General features: G+C 48.1%; 2 protein-coding genes across 7 annotated transcripts in view; one reads left to right on the forward strand and one right to left on the reverse strand.

The window, feature by feature from the left end:
• Nucleotides 1-2,811, forward strand: part of PAK3 (p21 (RAC1) activated kinase 3) — a 103,938-nt gene extending 101,127 nt beyond the window's left edge. For all 3 annotated transcript variants that reach the window (XR_012788435.1, XM_075573473.1, XM_075573474.1), the window contains one exon: nt 1-2,811. This exon is cut by the window's left edge and continues 1,651 nt beyond it. The gene's annotated coding sequence lies outside the window, so the exon portion shown is untranslated.
• Nucleotides 2,812-4,294: 1,483 nt separating this feature from the next.
• The window catches only part of CAPN6 (calpain 6), a 52,989-nt gene continuing 35,243 nt past the window's right edge, over nt 4,295-22,040 (reverse strand). For all 4 annotated transcript variants that reach the window (XM_075573471.1, XM_075573468.1, XM_075573472.1 and 1 more), the window contains 8 exons: nt 17,986-18,179; nt 16,843-16,920; nt 15,521-15,716; nt 14,240-14,362; nt 11,035-11,237; nt 9,584-9,705; nt 8,418-8,554; nt 4,295-6,224 (listed from right to left, as the gene is read on the reverse strand). In XM_075573471.1, the coding sequence (XP_075429586.1) occupies nt 6,042-6,224; nt 8,418-8,554; nt 9,584-9,705; nt 11,035-11,237; nt 14,240-14,362; nt 15,521-15,716; nt 16,843-16,920; nt 17,986-18,179 (1,236 nt within the window). In that variant the 3' untranslated portion in view covers nt 4,295-6,041. The remainder of the gene's footprint in view (nt 6,225-8,417; nt 8,555-9,583; nt 9,706-11,034; nt 11,238-14,239; nt 14,363-15,520; nt 15,717-16,842; nt 16,921-17,985; nt 18,180-22,040) is intronic.

Genomic DNA, 22,040 nt, shown 5'->3' on the forward strand with positions numbered 1-22,040 from the left:
GTATCAAACAACAATGGCGGAATGAGACAGAAGATATCCGTAAGTCTCCCCCCCATGTTTTCGGCAAAGGAACATCCCGGAAGAATGAGCGGGGAATATGAATTCATTGTTGCCTTCTGCATAGAATCCGCGTGACTCCAAATGACCCCACAGATCCAAGACCCCTCCGTTTGTAATTTTGTGCCGGTCTCGGAGTATTCATTGGTTATTGGTGTTCCAGGACTTTGCCAGCACGGCGACCCCAGTGGGGTAACATGCATTATATCTGCAGGTATTTTGAATTCAACTCTTCACATTTTTATATTTTGAAGTGAAAATAAAACCTACGTGAGATTATGCTGGGTTCTGGCATCAGAAAACTGCATGCACTCGAAGCTTAGCGCTATGAGCAATTTCAAGACCCCAAAGCACTTGGATTTATAAATATTCTGTAGCCAATTTTGACTTTTTAAATTAGTTTTTTTTAAATGTATTTATTGGTGAAAGCCCAAGTTTCAGGCAAGAATACTTTCCCCCCTGCCGGGGAATTGAACCTGCATTTCCTGCATGCAGAAGTATCTAGCCTTTGACGTCTCGGCTCTCGGGTAAAGCTCTGCGATGAGCTGCAGGCCTCTCTAACAGGGACGGGTCGTCGTTCCTAGAATGGATGACTTCTGGTGGGAAAACTCAATGGTCCTTCGAAAATTGTAGGTAGGAAGTATACTCTGATTGGCTGTTGGCGATGTCAAGCTAACTGATGCTTAACCCCGTTGCAGTTTTAAAATGCAAGTACCATCTTTGGTGAAGCACTTCTACAACAGTTCACCTAAAGCCGTTTGGTAATATTTATTTCCAACAGCTGGTAATTTGTGTTTTGAGTGATGGCCATCGGTAGGTCAATGGCACCTGGAGAGATTCTGCAAGTTGTATGATCATTTATAATTAGCCCAATAGGAGAAATCTTTATAGATGTAGATCGGAGACTGGACTTTTGTAAGAAGAATTGTGCGAGATTGTGAAATCTCTAACAATAGCATCATTGAAGAACTCCCATAGGGCCAGTAAGAGGAATCATTACAGACAAGTATTTCTTTTGAACTGGGCTGCTACTGTAACCTATCAGTGGCTTATGAGAAAAGAGGGTATGTGAAATGTGCATTTCCTCTGCTTATTTGGGTGGACTTGAGCCTGACCCTACTACCTAGCTATGGGTCACGAATTGGTAACAAAACACCCGTGGCAGGTTCACTAACTGGGGACATTGTGAGATCGGTGACATCATTTTGCAACAATTCTAACATGCATTTTCTACCAATGACATGCGGCTGTTTTCACCTACAACACAATTTGTGTTTCTATTCGTTTGAGTCCCTCAAGTAAATCATTTAAAGTAGATTTATTGGGTTGAATTGTTCAATCCCTCTCAAATTGCATCAGATGAAGCACAGGGAGAAAGATACTTGTAACAATCAATGTTTTCACTTTTTGGTGGGTCCTGGAATCATGTAATACGCCTTCAATTGTATTCAGCAAAACCATTGCTTGTGTAAATAGGCTGCCATTTTTTTATCACCCCTGTTATAAACAAGCGAGATATATAGCGCTACAGTAGACATCAAGAAAAATAGATTTCCCAGGGTCCCTCTCCCTGTTTTTTCCCCAAACCGTGGTGGGAGGGATTGGATAATTTGCAAGCTGTGACTTCCCTGCAAAAAAAACAAAAACAAAGAAAACACAAAACAAGAAAGAAAATGAGGTGTCATAAATATGATTTTACATCCCCATGGTTTCTCCGCACCGTTCCATATTTGCTGTACATTCCTTTTTTTAGGGCGTGTTATCTGTAAAATAAAACAAATGTGTAGTGATATCATTCTGTAACTTTAAGGAAAAGGTACTTTTTTAACCATTTGAATTAAGTTATTTATGCTACGGACGCGCTGGGGGCGGAGATTTCTCCGCAGATCTCGGCGTCAATTCTCTGTTTTTTTTTTGTTTGTTTTTTTTAAAGAAATCCTTTTCAATTTTGTTCTGGACATTTTTAAGTTAATTTAAATTGTGGTTGAAGCAATAGGAAAATTGAACTATGGATTGTGCATGACTGTGTCTTGAGTGTAAAAAAATAAAAACAAATATTGCAGTTTGAAACTTGGATCTGCAGTATTGTGAATAAAAGTTAGAAATACCTGGCTTTGTGGTGTGGGTGCTAATTCTCAGAGGTACCAGACGTTAGAGGTGTATGTTTGGCAGCTTGGAATAATCCCTAGAGTACCACGAAGCAGTGAGCCAAAGGCTGTTCTGTCAAAGAAGGGGTTAATAAAAACCGTAGTTCTCCAGCAAATATTTCTCCCCACTGCATACACAAAGACGTGCCCATGTTATTGAGGGTTAGTGCAGGGATGCCAACTCCAGTCTGCAAGGGCCACCAACCAGCCAGGTTTGCGGGATATCCCTGCTTCAGCACAGGTGGCTCAGTCAAAGACTGAGCCACTGATTGTACACCCTGTGCTGAAGCAGGGATATCCCCAATACCTGGCTGTTGGTAGACTGGAGTTGGCCATCCCTGCTCTATGAAATCTAATTGTAAGGTTCATTGACTATAAACTGTAAAAATTCACCTGATATTCTGGCAACTTGTGTACATTTCACATCCAACCGCTGGCGTGTGATAAACAGATTGAATTCCGAAACCATGTTCTGCTGTTTGTTTTATTTTTATCCTTACCGCAGAAGGCTGAATTTGTAGCTATTCTCTCTGCAAATCGGATTAGAATAATTGTTGATTTCTCCCAGACCTGCCCGTTTTTTTGGCAAATAAAACGAGTTGCACCATTTGGCATCCCATTGAATTTCTTGGCTGCCACAGCGACCTGCCACTGAATCACAGCACTTAAGATGTTAACCGATTTGTGTTTCCTATTGACCCCTATTGCAGCACGTGTTCGGGAGCCCTGTGGTGCAGGAATTCTGCACTTGTCCGGTACAGGAGTTTGAGACGTACCTTGCATGCTGTTTACGTCTTAGGGGTCCGAGCGTATTCATGTAAACTCTCACTTTGGCAAAATAAAAATCAATTTATTTCAATGACAAAATACTCTTAAATACAAATATAGGATAAGTATCTGTCGTTTACATTTAACATAGGTTGAACGTGATGGACGCGTGTCTTTTTTTCAACCTCATCTGCTATGTAATTATCAATTACAAGGTGTATGTAAGGCAGAAGAAGGGGTGCAGTTTTGGGGCAGAAGAAATGGTGCAGTTTTGGGGCAGAAGTGGTGCAGTTTTGGGGCAGAAGAAGTGGTGCAGTTTTGGGGCAGAAGAAGGGGTGCCGTTTTGGGGCAGAAGAAGGGGTGCAGTTTTGGGGCAGAAGATGCATCAATGAAAAAAAGCTTCTTGATTTCAATGATTTCTGACTGTTTTCTTGGTTGTTATTTTCACTTGATACTTATGCCTCAGTGTATTTTAGAAGAATTATCTGTGCAAAAAGTTTGCTCCAAAAAAGTTTGTTAGACCCATTTGGGGTATTAGACATTTTCATATTGCACAGATTTAAAACGCCAGATAAAACCACTGCATGAATTACACTGTTTGGCTTGTTTTTGTATGCCAAAACTGTTTAGGCCGGGGGTGAGCAACTCCGGTCCTCAAGGGCCACCAACAAGTAAGGTTATCAGGATATCCCTGCTTCAGCACAATCAGTGGCTCAGTTGTTGCCTGAGCCCCCTGTGCTGAAGCAAAGTTCTAGCACAGGGGTGGCCAACTCCAGTCCTTAAGAGCCACCAACAGATCAGGGTTTCTGAATATTCCTGCTTCAGCACAGGTCTTTGACTGAGCCACTGATTGAGCCACCGGTGCTGAAGCAGGGATATCCCTAATACCTGGCCTGTTGGTGGCCCTTGAGGATTGGAGTTGACCACCCCAGGGTTGGTAAATATGGCTAGATATTTGTCTGCCATATTGCCACTTTGGCACGGAGAAGCCACGAGGTGCGGTACTGGAATGCTGAGGTCCCTTAATGCGCATGGAACCCCACTTTCAGATACGCAGCAAATCACCCTTAGCGGTAAAGGCATTAACCATTTTTACTGCCGGGGGCTGGAAAAGTTTGTTCTTTGAGATATTAAACTGGTTCAATTAAAAGCAAAACCACGAATAAAAAAAAACAAATGCAGAAACATTTTTTTATTAGCGATTTTATTGAAAAAGGTTTTGAAATAAAATACAATGTAGTGTATAAAAATAGCTTTAATTTGTAGGAAAACATACCAATGAAAACTGTGTATATATAATATAATATTTTTAACCCTTGCAGTGGAAGTTATCCGCCAAACAGCACAACATCACTGCAGGTTTCTTGAATGCTGAAAGGGTTAAGTAAAGGTGGCGTTTAGGCGGAAAACACGCGCAGTCTCGGTAAGTGACTGACATTTAATAGGGTTGCCGCTGTAATGTCAGTTTGTTTTGTTTTTATTTAGCTTTGAAGATAGAAATATTCAGGAACAATTCGTATTACTCCCAAGTCTAAAGAGCTTGCAATCTAATTGAGCCGATACTGATTGGTAATCACCCATCCATCTGAATAACAAGTAATGCCTATTTAATGTACACCGAGGCGTTCCGCTGCTCCTGGGTAATTTTATACCGTATCGGGCGTCACCAAACGTATCTGCGCTGTTAGAAAAACGTTCTCTTCCTGTGTTCTACAGGGCGTCGAGACCTAAATGATACCTGTCTGTAGCGACAGCCTTCCCTTTGTGGTCCAAGTGTTTAGTACTGTATGTAAAATATCACGATGGTTAAGCTGCTCGTATTAAGGTGCTAAGCGTTAACATACAATGCGATTTGTAACTTCCCTGACGCAATAGCCTGCATTACACAATAAGGCAGAAGGGGACAAACTCCAGTCCTGAAGGGCCACCAACAGGTTAGGTTTTAAGGATATCCCTGTTTCAGCACAGGTGGTTGTATTTGACTGAGCCACCTGTGCTGAAGCAGGGATATCCTTAACCTGACCTGTTGGTGGCAATTGAGGTCCGGAGTTGGCCACTCCTGCAGTAGCTACATACAGACGCACTGCGGACGTAGCAAATCGCTGAATAATAGCTCTGCATTGTAAGGCTGGTAGCAATGTATGTGATAAGCCACTGTCATAATCAGGCGAATTATTGTGTGAGTGCTGCCTGTGTCTTTTCTTCACCTCTGTCCACAGCGGGCGAAATCGCAAAAGCAACAAAGGGTTAGGTCCTTACGATCTTAACAGTCCATGGCAGGGGGTTACTGATGTGATATCTATATTCAAATATCTGCTGTGCCCTGATCACACAAAATACTGTTTCTATGTAGTGTCTGTGTCTACTATAACAGCGTTGTGCAAACTGGGGGGCGCAAGCGGGTTTGTTTGGGGGGGGCCGCAGAGGTCCAGCGCTTCCCCAAGGCATTTAAATTAAATGCCAGGGGACCGTGCGAGGCCTCTGCAACCTCTACTTCCTGGGATTCAGGACGCATGGCGTCAAATGACGCTGTGTGTTCATGTGACGTCACAGTTGCCCTGGTAACGTGACGTCAAATGACGCCGCGGGTCACGTGACGTCACACGACCACGCACGAGGTAAGGAGGAGGGGTGGTCAACGGAGGAGGTAAGGTGGGGGGGGGGGAGGGCAGCAAAAAAAGTGTGCGCCCCTGTACTATAACACAATGTAGATTAGATGTCTTCATACAGGAGAAACAATTATAATGTACGACACTATCCAACCCGCAAGTTTGTTCTGCATGTGCACTGCCACAAGAAATGGTGTTAACGTCCTGAATTCGTACCTACAACACTCCACAGTGTGTGTGTGTGTGTGTGTGTGTGTGTGTGTGTGTGTGTGTGTGTGTGTGTGTGTGTGTGTGTGTGTGTGTGTGTGTGTGTGTGTGTGTGTGTACACCTTCGTTCGTGAGTAACATCACACAGTGGTTACAGATGCAATTCTCTAGTGGCTGTACATGAGTCATCTGTACCAGGATCCCAGACTGTTCCCCGCTCGCAGTCCTGTCTATGTCCTAAGGACTCGTACATTCACAGTTCAACCAGGTCGTCAGAGGAGACAACCTTGACATTAATTCGACCTGGCATCTCTGCTGCTTCCTGGCCGTCCCGGCCATGCAGCTGGAGACTCTGCACTTCTCTGGTGTCTCCGGGTGACGCGGCCAAAAGCACTTGACCCAAGAACTGGTCACACAAGACATTGCTGTCCCAGACCTGCAGGGGAAAGCAGACGAGAAAGGCTTGGCATTGGATGTCGCTGGAGCTAACCATGTCTCAACACATTACTCCTGTTCTTGCCTGGGGTGTACGCAGGGATTTGGGGGTTATTTAAAAGGCTGCATCTTCAGCGGATAATTAAAGCTCTTCTACACATGTGAACTGCAGTAAGAGAAGATTTCGCCGACGCAGGCCCCTTTCCTGCCGCTGTTATTCATCGATCCCACCATGTTAGAGACAATATGCCGTTTACACCATAGGCAGTACATCCCCCGGGTGTCAGGGAATCCACACCCGCTTTCCATGCACAGTATAAATACAGTAACACGGGGTCGTCGCCTTTGCTGTTTTTAAATTCTTTGTAAATGAGGAAAACATTCATAATGAGCCAAGTCAAATCCAGGTAACGGATTACAAAGGAGAGAGATATTGAATGCTGATAACACTTAATTGATGGGTGTTACAATATTACCAGATAATATGCAATTTTACATAGACACGTACAGTATTTCATCCGGGTATCCGGAATATAGCTCAGGCCTCCAATGTGCCGTGTAAATAACATGGCACTCTGCTCCCACATTTAATTTTTGTTTTACACTTTTTTTTCACATTAAACAAACTGCTTTAATGAAGTAATAATCTAAAGTTAAATCTAAGTAAAGATTCGCAAGTGGGTAACGCAAAGTTCACTTTGCAGAGCTGTGAGAGCCCAGGAATACAAGAGAGGGCGTTTCAATCCTAGAATATTATGCATTATTATTAACACTATCTTGGTTAGTTAACCTTTTGCTAGCAAGAAGTTAGATAATGATGAACCAATATGTTTTTTGGAAAGTTAAGGATCGGTTTAATATGAGCTTTATTTAACAATAATAAATCTACAGGCATACCCCGGTTTAAGGACACTCACTTTAAGTACACTCGCGAGTAAGTACATCTTGCTCAATAGGCAAACGGCAGCTCACGCATGCGCCTGTCTGCACGTCCTGAACAGCAATACCGGCTCCCTACCTGTACCAAGGCTGTGCGCAAGCGGGGAGACTATAGAGCCTGTTACACATGCGTTATTTACATCAGTTCTGCACGTATATGACGATTGCAGTACAGTACATGCATCGATAAGTGGGAAAAAGGTAGTGCTTCACTTTAAGTACATTTTCGCTTTACATACATGCTCCGGTCCCATTGCGTATGTTAATGCGGGGTGTTCCTGTACTATGTTCTGCAGAAGCAAAAGGATCCCATATGAGGAAACAAAATGTAAAAAAAAAAAATGATCAAGAAATCGTGCCCTAGTGTGAGTGTTTTGGGCCTCGGGGTAACAGGGTAACGATCCAGCATTTGCTTAGCACCAGCTGCAATTACTTCACATTCCATCAGGATATTCTGTATCCTTTAGTCCGGGAAACAATCTGATGAACATGTGTCTCCCTGCAGGGATTGGCTGACAGGCCTCTGAAGCCCTAAGGAGCCATTTATGGGCCAGGCGGAGATTGTTTTTGTGCCATGTTTAAATTAAATGGTTGCACTCCGTTCATCAAAATATATTTTCCTCTTAAAAAAAAACAAAAAAAAAGGCGTCTTTACATTTCATCCTAATATTTATTAACTTGAATGTCAAACCCTTTTAGTGTCTTCAATCACGGGAAATATTAATGTAGAAACGGTGGGGCATATTTGCCGGGGACTTTTAAAGATGGCTGTCGCTGTGACTTTACCTTTGGCAATGCTGGGATTACTGCAGAATTATTACTGAATATAAACTGTATATTCTATGGCATTTGTCATTGGGCTTTCCAAAAGTGACACTTTGGGAGTCTAAGGCCTGGATTCAGTGTGCTGTGAAGACGGCTTCTGAGCGCTGCAGACTTCAGCTCTAGTCAAATGAATGGGGATCAAATATTCTCCAGCAGGGGTTAGACCAACTTCATTTGAAAAGGAGTTACATGCCCGAATGCTTTTATTTTATTGCAAAACTGTTACAAATCAAACTTGTGTTGCAAGGCGAACATTGCTGGGCAAGGTACACATTATAACAAAGAGATGTCAAGCAGCCTGTGTTCCAAAGCTGTGTTATGATGTCACATTGTAATGGTCTTATTGTTATGATGTCACAGTATTATTGCATCATGACTGTGTGATGTGATGTTGGTAGGACACAATGATGTCATGTTTTTATAGCTGTACCTGAATACTGATAGGCTCGTTGATGCTCTTGCGGTAGAAAATCGCATGCGTGCCAAACACCGCGCCGGTGGCATTTTTGTGGACTGCTGAGCTGACACTCTCTCTCTCACATTTAATGATGACGTACAGATCAGCTCCTGCGGAGAAGAAACAGCATCAGATTACCGGTCACCCCTGCAGCAGTGAAAGGGTCAATCAAATGTATTAGAAACAATGTTTCAAAAATTTAATGATCAATAAACTATTAAGTTACAAATCAATCCACATTGCTGATGCTATATATTGTACTATAGACCAGGGGTCTCAAACGCAGTCCTCAAGGGCCACCAACAGTCCCGCTTTTATGGATATCCCTGCTTCAGCACAGGTGACTCAGTGGCTCAGTCGAAGACTAAACAACTGCTTGAGTTCCCTGTGCTGAAGCAGGGATATCCATAAACCCTTATCTGCTGGTGGCCCTTGAAAACTGGAGTTGGCCAGTCAACGACTTTATCAGCCAGTCAACGACTGACCAACTCATTGAGCCACCTGTGCTGAAGCAAGGATATCCATAAAAGCTGGCCTGTTAGTGGCCCTTGAGGAGTGAAGTTGCCCACTCCTGCCCTACACCATCATTCTAGATTTCCTTCCCTTTCCTTGTTTCCATCCTAATCACATACCGTACGGTTCGACGTTGCGTTGCCGGTCTCACTGGCAGCGAGAGGTTACGTACGCTTGTTGGGAAGGAGTCAGAATAAAGTGTTGAATCACTCCGAGCGTTGGGCTGCAGGTACATCAGCTAAAGTCTGTACTTATAGCTCCTGCAAGAGGTTACGCAGGCCGATATCAAGCCATTGCTTATATCCATCAGTGACCGGGCGCCCTGGCCGGGCTCAGAACAAATTGTCTTTTTTCCCAGGCAAGAGCAATTGATCCAATTTAAGGTGTGATCAAATGATTGATTCCCCCCTCACTGCCCGTGGGACCCGCAAGAGAAAAGCAATCACAAATGTCTGCTGCAGGGTCTCAGTGCAAAGCTGTATATATTTGTATTTATTCTCTAGCACCTATCAATCACACTGCACTTTGCCAATCGAACACCACAGGGAATTATAACAGCACAGGGATCGGTGCATTAAGAATAGGGGATGTCATCTTTACAAGTATTTGAAATGCTTGTGTCTTACCCCCAGGCCCACTCTGCCGCTGGACTCCTTCCACACTCTGAACCAGGACCTGGGTGACTCTTTGAGGGTAACCACACAGAAGGTTCCAGCACGTCATCTTGGGTTTATCAGCCAGGAGCTCCCTGGCGCATACGAGATACAAGGGTCAGGAAGATTCTACACTGGTCTGCCTGAAACCCAAACTCAGGAGGCCTCACTGTATTTATGGGCTGGTCACATAGGAGGACCACTCGCCAATTCCTCCGAGGACATCTCTAACCACCATTAAATGTGTCAGTCCCGGGACAGCTAGCGGAGATTCTCCGTGGCTCAATATTTTAATAGAATGAATTAAAGTTTGTATTTCCAAGTGTTACAATTCTGTAGGTGAAGCTGGGCCTCGTTTCAATGGTAAACACATGTTCTTTTATTAAGGAAGCCACATTTGAATGTCAGTGGACAAGCGCCAACCTCTGCTTTAATTATCCCCTGGAACAGGAAGTCAGGAATTACTCCAATAACTGGGTAATGAAAACAGGATTTCATGTAATAAGTGCAAAGGCTGGGTAGTCAGACGGGCTCAGGAAATATCATAAACCAGTTGAATTTTATTCACGTGGAATATAATGTTACCTGAAACACACAATGGAAAAGCATGAATCATGTACCCAGTGCCATTCTTACATTTAAACGCTAGAGGACGTTGCTGATAATCAAAAGGGGTTTCCATAGAATCACTGCAATATAAAACAGGTAAGCCAGATAACTGACCAGCACATATCCAATAACAAGTATTCATTTATGAATGTCACCATACGCCCTGCTCAAGGTCACGGGCGCCAGAGGGACTTTCCCCAGGAAGCCAAACAGCCAGCCAATACGTTCACATCCTCAGGTCCCCTATCTCATGAAGATGCGCCACTCTTCAAGAGGCAATCCAAGCAGCTTAAAAATATATATGTATTATTTTTGTTTTAATATATGCAGCATTTGATTTACTTTTTTTTAAAACTAATTACCTAAGCTTGGTTCTCCCGTGATCAATCAGCAAAATCCTGTTTCCCAGGGTTCACTAAATGACTGCCTTTCATTCCGTTTCAAATCAATCCTTCGGTCAGAGTAACTCAGCAGCTACTATGTATTCTTATATTACTAAGGTAACATTAATCAATTGTTACAGTTTGCAGCTCAAACTGTTGGGAACCTTGGCTACAAATGATCACAAACAGTAAGTGTTACAAAGCTCGCGCACTGCTGGGGAGGTGGGATAAACCTGCTATAGAAATCGAAGTATTATCAGTATATTAAAACTCATTAAAAATGGCATTAAGAGTTGGATTTGAAAATTAAAAATAAGGTAGTAAGTATCTAATACTACAGAACGGGTTTATTTAAAAACCCCATGCAGGATATCGCTCGGATCGCCCCTTTCAGAGGAGAGAAGCAGCAGATGGACGGAGGAGAGGGGGTACCGGAAATCTGATGGCTCGTCAGTAAAGATTCGGAGCAGGAAGTCGCTGAGGATCGCAGGTTGGAACGTGGTGGGGATGACGACATATCTGCCTTGCTTCAATACCTTCCGCAGGAATACCGTTCTCACGTTGATGTATGGCGAGGACGCGGCCTTCTCCTGGTCCTGGAGCTTGTGAATGCGATGTTGTCGGTTTAGCTCCACCTGGTTTTACAAAGACACAATTATTCCAAATCTCTGTTCTTCCGCAGAATAAAAAGCTTACAATGAAACTGTGGGAACATGTCACCCCTCTAATCATCCCCACTCCCTACGTCAAAATAACCCCTCACTCAGCTCCCCACTCGCTAAACAACCTCGCACTCAACAATAACCACTCAACTCTCACCACTCCCTACTTCAGCTGGGAGGTGCTGTGCGCACTGCATGTACCCGCAGAGCTGGGAGGTGCTGTGCGCACTGCATGTACCCGCAGAGCTGGGAGGGGCTGTGCGCACTGCATGTACCCGCAGAGCTGAGAGGTGCTGTGCGCACTGCATGTACCCGCAGAGCTGGGAGGTGCTGTGCGCACTGCATGTACCCGCAGAGCTGGGTGGTGATATGCGCACTGCATGTAACCGCAGAGCTGGGATTTTCTTCATGCACTGCATGTAACCGCAGAGCTGGGAGGTGCTGTGCGCACTGCATGTACCCGCAGAGCTGGGAGGTGCTGTGCGCACTGCATGTACCCGCAGAGCTGGGAGGTGCTGCGCGCACTGCATGTAACCGCAGAGCTGGGAGGTGCTGCGTGCACTGCATGTAACCGCAGAGCTGCGAGGTGCTGCGCGCACTGCATGTAACCGCAGAGCTGGGAGGTGCTGCGCGCACTGCATGTATCCGCAGAGCTGGGAGGTGCTGCGCGCACTGCATGTAACCGCAGAGCTGGGAGGTGCTGCGCGCACTGCATGTAACCGCAGAGCTGGGAGGCGCTGTGTGCACTGCATGTAACCGCAGAGCTGGGAGGCGCTGTGCGCACTGCATGTAACCGCAGAGCTGGGAGGCGCTGTGCGCACTGCATGTAACCGCAGAGCTGGGAGGCGCTGTGCGCACTGCATGTAACCGCAGAGCTGGGAGGTTCTCTGCGCACTGCATGTCACCGCAGAGCTGGGAGGTTCTCTGCGCACTGCATGTCACCGCAGAGCTGGGAGGTTCTCTGCGCACTGCATGTAACCGCAGAGCTGGGAGGCGCTGTGCGCACTGCATGTAACCGCAGAGCTGGGAGGCGCTGTGCGCACTGCATGTAACCGCAGAGCTGGGAGGCGCTGTGCGCACTGCATGTAACCGCAGAGCTGGGAGGCACTGTGCGCACTGCATGTAACCGCAGTGCTGGGAGGCGCTGTGCGCACTGCATGTAACCGCAGAGCTGGGAGGGGCTGTGCGCACTGCATGTAACCGCAGAGCTGTGAGGCGCTGTGCGCACTGCATGGAACCGCAGAGCTGGGAGGCGCTGTGCGCACTGCATGTAACCGCAGAGCTGGGAGGGGCTGTGCGCACTGCATGTAACCGCAGAGCTGTGAGGCGCTGTGCGCACTGCATGTAACCGCAGGGCTGGGAGGCGCTGTGCGCACTGCATGTAACCGCAGAGCTGGGAGGCGCTGCGCGCACTGCATGTAACCGCAGAGCTGGGAGGCGCTGTGCGCACTGCATGTAACCGCAGAGCTGGGAGGCACTGTGCGCACTGCATGTATCCGCAGTGATGGGAGGCGCTGTGCGCACTGCATGTAACCGCAGAGCTGGGATACGCTGTTCGCACTGCATGTAACCGCAGAGCTGGGAGGCGCTGTGCGCACTGCATGTAACCGCAGAGCTGGGATACGCTGTTCGCACTGCATGTAACCGCAGAGCTGGGAGGCGCTGTGCGCACTGCATGTAACCGCAGAGCTGGGAGGCGCTGTGCGCACTGCATGTAACCGCAGAGCTGGGAGGCGCTGTGCGCACTGCATGTATTCGCAGAGCTGGGAGGCGCTGTGCGCACTGCATGTAACCGCAGTGCTGGTGGGTGCTGCGTGCACTGCATCTAACCGCAGAGCTGGTGGGTGCTGTGCGCACTGCATGTAACCGCAGAGCTGGGAGGCGCTGTGCGCACTGCATGTAACCGTAGAGCTGGGAGGCGCTGTGCGCACTGCATGTAACCGCAGAGCTGGGAGGCGCTGTGCGCACTGCATGTACCCGCAGAGCTGGGAGGCGCTGTGCGCACTGCATGTATTCGCAGAGCTGGGAGGCGCTGTGCGCACTGCATGTCACCGCAGAGCTGGGAGGCGCTGTGCGAACTGCATGTAACCGCAGAGCTGGGAGGCGCTGTGCGCACTGCATGTAACCGCAGTGCTGGTGGGTGCTGCGTGCACTGCATGTAACCGCAGAGCTGGGAGGCGCTGCGCGCACTGCATGTAACCGCAGAGCTGGGAGGCACTGTGCGCACTGCATGTATCCGCAGTGATGGGAGGCGCTGTGCGTACTGCATGTAACCGCAGAGCTGGGAGGCGCTGTGCGCACTGCATGTAACCGCAGTGCTGGTGGGTGCTGCGTGCACTGCATGAAACCGCAGAGCTGGGAGGCGCTGTGCGCACTGCATGTAACCGCAGTGCTGGTGGGTGCTGCGTGCACTGCATGTAACCGCAGAGCTGGGAGGCGCTGTGCGCACTGCATGTAACCGCAGAGCTGGGAGGTGCTGTGCGCACTGCATGTAACCGCAGAGCTGGGAGGCGCTGTGCGCACTGCATGTATTCGCAGAGCTGGGAGGCGCTGTGCGCACTGCATGTAACCGCAGTGCTGGTGGGTGCTGCGTGCACTGCATCTAACCGCAGAGCTGGTGGGTGCTGTGCGCACTGCATGTAACCGCAGAGCTGGGAGGCGCTGTGCGCACTGCATGTAACCGCAGAGCTGGGAGGCGCTGTGCGCACTGCATGTATCCGCAGAGCTGGGAGGCGCTGTGCGCACTGCATGTAACCGCAGTGCTGGTGGGTGCTGCGTGCACTGCATGTAACCGCAGAGCTGGGAGGCGCTGTGCGCACTGCATGTATTCGCAGAGCTGGGAGGCGCTGTGCGCACTGCATGTAACCGCAGTGCTGGTGGGTGCTGCGTGCACTGCATGTAACCGCAGAGCTGGGAGGCGCTGCGCGCACTGCATGTAACCGCAGAGCTGGGAGGCGCTGTGCGCAGTTCAGTACCTTAAGAATGTCGAAGCCGATGATGAAGTTGTCTCCTTTCCCGTCCTTCTTGCGAGTGCGCTGGTCCTTCTGCTGCAGAGAAAGCAGGACCTCATCTTCCGCCTTCCCCACTTCAAATATATACTGGGGGCGAGAAAAGGATGGGAGGGGGCGAGAAAAGGATGGGAGGGGGCGAGAAAAGGATGGGAGGGGGCGAGAAAAGGATGGGAGGGGGCGAGAAAAGGATGGGAGGGGGCGAGAAAAGGATGGGAGGGGCGAGAAAAGGATGGGAGGGGGCGAGAAAAGGATGGGAGGGGGTGAGAAAAGGATGGGAGGGGGCGAGAAAAGGATGGGAGGGGGCGAGAAAAGGATGGGAGGGGGTGAGAAAAGGATGGGAGGGGGTGAGAAAAGGATGGGAGGGGGCGAGAAAAGGAAGGGAGGGGGTGAGAATGCAGCTGGAAACAAGTAGGGGGCTTCCAATTAAAACTGAGCGCAGAAGAGGATGTCCAGGAGGGGAGGGGAGTATGGGGGTCCCCTGCCCCTGACTGTAACCCCGCTGCAATAACACTATTCCTGCACTTCCGCCAAGACACCATTAAGTGGCACGATGCAGCAAAGCTGCAAACGCTGCCTCCTAACCCCGCCTAATACACAACTGGACATGGACAGTCCTCCATACCACGAGTTTGTAATCAGTGTAGCCGATGCCGGGGCCAACCGGGTGAGAGCAGTTCTCATTATTTACGGCCGCCAGAAATACTTTTTATTCCATAATCTATAGCAAAGGGGTGCAAACTGGGGGGGGGGGGGGCTTTTCTGGGGGGGGGCACGCTCTTCCCCACAACATTTAAATAAAACGCTGGGGGAGCGTGCGAGGCCTCTGGGTTAAAAAGGTATCAGTTACCCCAATAAGACCCTAAGACCCCTTACACGTCACTGGAATTAGTTCACTTGGGTCCTAGGAGGGATTGTCCCTTTAAATGATGCACATGACACAAGCACAGGAGCATCCAACTCCAGTGCTCAAGAGCTACCAACTGGTCAGGTTTTCAGGATATCCCTGCTTCAGCCCGGGTGGCTCAACCAGGGCCGCAGTCGAAGACTGCGGCCCTGGTTGAGCCACCCGGGCTGAAGCAGGGATATCCTGAAAACCTGACCAGTTGGTGGCCCTTGCGGACAGGAGTTGCCCGCCCCTGTGCTTGATTTTTCACGGGAAATGTTCATTCTGAGAGCTCTGCACCCAGTGCTCTGCAGTTGTTTTCAGCTCCCCAGTGATCCCTTCCCTTCCCGTGTCCCCTTCACCTGGGGATTCTGCAGGAAAGTGGCCTTGTTATTGAAGCATCCTCCGCTGCGGTTTAAGAGCGGCTCGGGGCTTCGGGTCCAAGCTCCCCGCGCCTCCTCCTTCTCCCAGGTCTTGTGGAGGCTCAGACACGAGGTGTTGATGAGTCGGCACACGTCCGCGTGGGTGTAGTTCGTGCACCAGTCCTCAAAAGTCATCCTGCGGCACATGTGAAGCACAAACTCTCTGCAACAATGTCACGGCGGCCAAAGCGACGCGCAATGGAGTCCACTGGCACTGAAAGGGTTAACCTGTATGCAAAGGCGTCTTTGTCCTTAAAACAATACAAGCGTCAATCACGTTATTTGTTTATTTTTAACACAGGTTTGAACCAGGGGTTTTTCTGGAGCTGAACCCCATTAATTGCATCTTCGGGGACCCCCTGCTTCCGGAGATACTTACCTCCATAGGGGGGTGCCTGTAGCCGCTCTGCTCGGCTAGCAGGGTTCACGTAATGGCCGCTTTTCAATGCTCCCGCACCCTGTGGGCCAATAGGAAGCCGTGATGTCATCCGGTCCGGCTTCCTATTGGCCCGCGTGACGCGGGAGCTTTAAACTGAAAAGAGATACCGGCGCCCCCTACAGAAATTAACGGGGTTCATTTCCAGGGACCCCCTGCTTCCACCCTATGTATAAAATAAAGGCAAAAACATTTTCACGCTTGGAGTGCTCATTTAATGCAGCAAAGGCAGAGAAACCCCTTATTGTTCTATCTTCCCTCGGGGTATTAATATTGTCCCCTTCTCAGACTTTGCTGCACATCTAAAGAAGAGACCTGTGAGGTTTCTAAACCGCATTTAAAGACCAATTATATGAGTACTAGGTATCAAACACTGAAAAAAAAATTGGGGGGCCAGAGAGGTCCTTGCATTAACTATAAAGTCCGTTAGTGCTAATGATATGGAAAAACGGCGTTCTCCCTGACAACGCAGAGGCCTGATAACGTAATCGCAGGGATGTACCCCGACTAGGCATATCTAAAGGTGGCGTTATTCCCATCCAAACCCGGATATGTGGAGGGAGAAGGAGACCTGTGAACAAACCTCAAAGCTGAGATACCTGGGAAATATGCAAATATGGGCATGCAAATTGTATGCAAATGATTGAAATTAGCATATTCCCCAGGTAAACCTTTTTTCGCAGAACATGAACAAGATGAAATTGGCAAAGTTCGCCAGCTCATGCACAAAGTTTCGTACATTTCTCCTCATTACCCAGCATGCTCAGCTTATTAACGAGCTGTACTCTACGCATATTTGGTTGTCGGTTGTACAACTTTCTCTCACCAGAACTCTCCGTCATCTCGAACGGTTAGACCCAGCGCCAGCTTCTCGGATTCGCTCACCTTGTTCCATTCTTCTGATCTTACCGGGGGAAAAAAAGAAAAATCAATAAATGTTAGAAAAATCAATATCAGTTGTTTGCCACGACAAATAATGAAATCTTAATAACAGAGCACAATATTAGTTGTACTTATTTTTGTAACTTTGCCGTCGATTCGAACTTGAAAACACATTTTTTAATTCGAGAACAATTTGCTCTGAACACCCAGGAAAGGCTCATCCACGGATTTCTTTCACTTTGTGGTTTTTATTTTTTGGGGGCGCTTTTTTAAAAAAAATAAAAATAAAAAAGGATGAACTTTTTGGAAAAATTAGCAAATATTTCAAATTTTGTTTCTTCCGCAATTAAAACTAATAATAAACCCTTGAACTAAACAGTATCCATGGATAATGAGTATTAATGAGGTACTGGCAAAAACTGTTTTTTTTTGGGTGGTTTGGAAGAAAAATGGAGACGATCTCTTTATCTCCATTGAAGGGATTTTTGTTTCAGGGAGAACATAGAAAATCCAGGGTTTTTCAGCAATTTTGTTCCCCTTTAAAAAATGGGATGATTTGGCCAGTATGGAGAAATAGTCAATAATAAGTTACACTGAGCCATGTGAATACACTGCAGCCTCGTTGATGCATTCAGTATAGCTAATGACATCACAGATTCAATATGGCGCCCCCCAAGACAAGGAAGTATTTTAAAGCAGCCGTCCTCATGGCTCGTATTATTTGCAATAGGTTTGATGCAGGGGAGCTGAACCGCGTTGATTTCAGCTCCGGGGCCTGGATACTGACCTCCGTATGGGGTGCCGGTGTCGCTCTTAGGAGCCCTGGCTGGGTTCACAAAATGGCGGCTTTAAATGTCCTGTGGGCCAATAGGAAGCCGTGATGTCATCCCTTGTGGCTTCCTATTGGCCTGTGTGGCATTGTGATATTTAAACTGAAGAGAGATTCCCCATACGAATGTAAGTATCTCGGGAATCAGGGTATCCCCGGAAAGAGAGCCACAACGACTGCTCCTTTAATACTTTACTTGAGATTTAATGACCATAAAGGTGACCATATGCCAGTAGACAGCCTGTAGTCCTTCCTTACTCATCGCTCCATGCTCCGTTCCACTCCCGTTTGCCCCATGGATTCCTCATTCTAACCATGAACAGCTTCTCTGCCTTCCCAGAGAACAGGCTCTTCTGTCCCTGACGCACCTTCCTGATCCCCGTCACGGAGTACGCGTGGCCCTTTATTAGTCCCCGGGGAGTCACCGCCTCCATGTCATTGATGGCGTAAGCCTGGAGAACAGAAACAAGGAGCTTTCCATTATTCATACTACCCAACTGACTCCAGGTCGGGCAGGTAATGGTAATCCAGTCTTGGTTTTGGTTTCCCAGCTGCTGTTCTATTGGAAACGTTAGTACAATACAGCTAGACATGTAGAGAGACCGGGCTGGACCTGTGCTACACATACAGGTGACCTGGAGTTCGTTGCACTGAGTGGAATATACATGGTGCACTCTCCCGGCCAATGGATCCCAACTCCCATCCTCAAGAACCCCCAACAGGTCAGGTTCTAAGGATATCCCAGCTTCAGCACAGATGGTTCAATCAGCCTCTTCTTCAGCACAGGTGGCTCAGTCTTCGATTCAGCCACCTGTGCTGAAGCAGTGATATCCTTAATGCCTGACCTGTTGGTGGCCCTTGATGACTGGTGTTGACTGGAGCACAGGTGGCTCAATCAGTGGCTCAGTCATTTTGACTGCCCCCTCCCCTGTGCTGAAGCAGGAATATACTTAAATCCTGACCTGCTGGGGGTTCTTGAGGACAGGACTCTAGGCTATATTATGCCATATGGCTTCTTAAAAAACATTCAACTTGTAATGACTGATTTAAATGTAAGAAACATTGAGGCCTATTAATAAAAGAAGGATCCACGTTTAGCAATGAAACAAATCGATGGGAATTTTATTTCTTTGACCGATCGAATGTTTATCTAAGGCTTGTATTATAGCAGGGGCTTGCGCGCCCACGTGGGGCGCGCGTTGTGCATATAGGCCAAACGATGACGTGCGTGACCAGGAGGCGTGGCCATGACGTCACAAGGGTAGGCCTCACTGTGATTGGCTCACAATGTCACGTGGCACGGCGGCCACTCGAAAATACTAATTTCTTCACAGTCTGCAGTGCGCGCGCGTCGGCGCTGGATACACTGGCATAAGGAGTCAGGCATTTTTTCATTGCCGAGCGTGCGCACACGCGCTTAGTATAATACAAGCCGAACCAGTTTTCTAGTCGGATAAATAAGCTTGGAGTTTATCGTTTTAGCTCAGTGATACAGGTTATATTTCCAACGCTAATTATTTGATGAATCTGGAGCTATTTATCAATAGCTTATGGCTGGTAAGAAAAAACACATCCAATGAATCATTAGTATTATTACCCTTTATTTCTAAAGCGCCAACATATTCCACCGCGCAGTACAACGGGGGAACAGAGTGACATTAATCATACAAACAGATCCAATGAGAAACAAATAGGTTTTTGTGGTGCTGGTAAACCTGGTGCTGGTACATCTGGTGCTGGTATTGCAGTCCGTAGACATTTATAAATCCCCAAAGTATCTGATAAGATTTGCCATCTAACTATAGTTACATAGTTACATCTAACTATAGTTACAGTACATAGTTACATCTAACTATAGTTACATAGTTACATCTAACTATAGTTACAGTACATAGTTACATCTAACTATAGTTACATAATTACATCTAACTATAGTTACAGTACATAGTTACATCTAACTATAGTTACATAATTACATCTAACTATAGTTACATCTAACTATAAACTAATAATAGAAAGTTAAAGTTATCAACATTTCTCATCTGAAAAAACTGCTCAGAACTGCTACAAAACCAGGACGTGATTAATCAGTGGGATTTGTTTTTTATTTGAATAAATGGCTTACTACGCGGGGTTAATGCAGATATTTACGATATTTATCAAAGTCTCTCTGCTGAAAAATTGATGGAAATTGGGTGCAAAACCAGCCCCAGATTTTTGGCAGAAAAGGATTCCCACAGAAAGTGGGTTTTCCTTTTGATAAATCAGGTAACTTTTTTTTGCGCTGGTTCTGCTCTAAGGCCTCGGACATGGTCAGCGCCGTGCTGAGGCGCGCTTACGCGTACCAGTGAGCCCCTGCAGCCGCAATGAGAGCGGCTTTAGCAGGGGCTCGCGCACGCTTCCGCAAGCGTAGGTCTTAAGAAAAATTTAGTTTTAAGCGCTCACGGGAGCGCAGGGCCGGTCATGTGAGCGGCTCGCCCAATGAGGGCGAACCAGCTCCGTGATGTCACTGGCCCGCCCCCCGACACGCCCCCGGATGGCGCGCTAACCAAGGCCAGGGAAAGCACCCGCTTTCCCTCAGCCTCAGCGCGCCTCCGCACGGGCTGAGTCACCGAGGACACAGCCTAACATTAGTAACTTGGACCCCTCTGAGATCCCCGTGTAGATCTGTTGAATGCAGATTTTTTTATCTGTTTATCTCATGGATTTATCGGTTGTATTAAGAATGAAACACAAATATACCCATCACACTGTCTGGTTAAGGATTTGCAAACTGTAGCGGGACCAGGCAGTGCAAGCTGTATCAGGCGGTGCAAGCTGTATCAGGTGGTGCAAGCTGTATCAGGTGGTGCAAGCTGTAGCTGGGTCAGGCAGTGCAAGCTGTATCAGGCGGTGCAAGCTGTAGCTGGGTCAGGCAGTGCAAGCTGTATCAGGCGGTGCAAGCTGTAGCTGGGTCAGGCAGTGCAAGCTGTATCAGGTGGTGCAAGCTGTATCAGGTGGTGCAAGCTGTAGCTGGGTCAGGCAGTGCAAGCTGTATCAGGCGGTGCAAGCTGTAGCTGGGTCAGGCAGTGCAAGCTGTATCAGGCGGTGCAAGCTGTAGCTGGGTCAGGCAGTGCAAGCTGTAGCTGTATCAGGTGGTGCAAGCTGTAGCTGGGTCAGGCAGTGCAAGCTGTATCAGGCGGTGCAAGCTGTAGCTGGGTCAGGCAGTGCAAGCTGTAGCTGGGTCAGGCAGTGCAAGCTGTAGCTGGGTCAGGCAGTGCAAGCTGTAGCTGGGTCAGGCAGTGCAAGCTGTAGCTGGATCAGGCAGTGCAAGCTGTAGCTGGGTCAGGCAGTGCAAGCTGTATCAGGCAGTGCAAGCTGTAGCTGGATCAGGCAGTGCAAGCTGTAGCTGGGTCAGGCAGTGCAAGCTGTAGCTGTATCAGGCAGTGCAAGCTGTAGCTGGGTCAGGCAGCACAAGCTGTAGCTGGATCAGGCAGTGCAAGCTGTAGCTGGGTCAGGCAGTGCAAGCTGTCTCTGGGTCAGGCAGTGCAAGCTGTAGCGGAATCAGGCAGTGCAGGCTGTAGCTGGATCAGGCAGTGCACACTGTAGCTGGGTCAGGCAGTGCGAGCTGTAGCTGGGTCAGGCAGTGCAAGCTGTAGCTGGGTCAGGCAGTGCAAGCTGTCTCTGGGTCAGGCAGTGCAAGCTGTAGCGGGATCAGGCAGTGCAAGCTGTAGCTGGATCAGGCAGTGCAAGCTGTAGCGGGATCAGGCAGTGCAAGCTGTAGCTGGATCAGGCAGTGCAAGCTGTAGCTGGGTCAGGCAGTGCACGCTGTAGCTGGATCAGGCAGTGCAAGCTGTAGCTGGATCAGGCAGTGCAAGCTGTAGCTGGATCAGGCAGTGCAAGCTGTAGCTGGATCAGGCAGTGCAAGCTGTAGCGGGATCAGGCAGTGCAAGCTGTAGCTGGATCAGGCAGTGCAAGCTGTAGCTGGGTCAGGCAGTGCAAGCTGTAGCTGGATCAGGCAGTGCAAGCTGTAGCTGGATCAGGCAGTGCAAGCTGTAGCTGGATCAGGCAGTGCAAGCTGTAGCTGGATCAGGCAGTGCAAGCTGTAGCTGGGCCAGGCGGTGCAAGCTGTAGCGGGTCAGACAGTGCAAGCTGTAGCGGTATCAGGCAGTGCATGCTGTAGCTGGGTCAGGCGGTGCAAGCTGTAGCTGGGTCAGGCAGTGCATGCTGTATCAGGCAGTGCAAGCTGTATCAGGCAGTGCATGCTGTAGCTGGGTCAGGCGGTGCAAGCTGTAGCTGGGTCAGGCAGTGCAAGCTGTAGCTGGGTCAGGCAG

This window comes from Ascaphus truei, chromosome 16 (assembly GCF_040206685.1).
Source record: "Ascaphus truei isolate aAscTru1 chromosome 16, aAscTru1.hap1, whole genome shotgun sequence".
Lineage (NCBI taxonomy): Eukaryota > Metazoa > Chordata > Amphibia > Anura > Ascaphidae > Ascaphus > Ascaphus truei.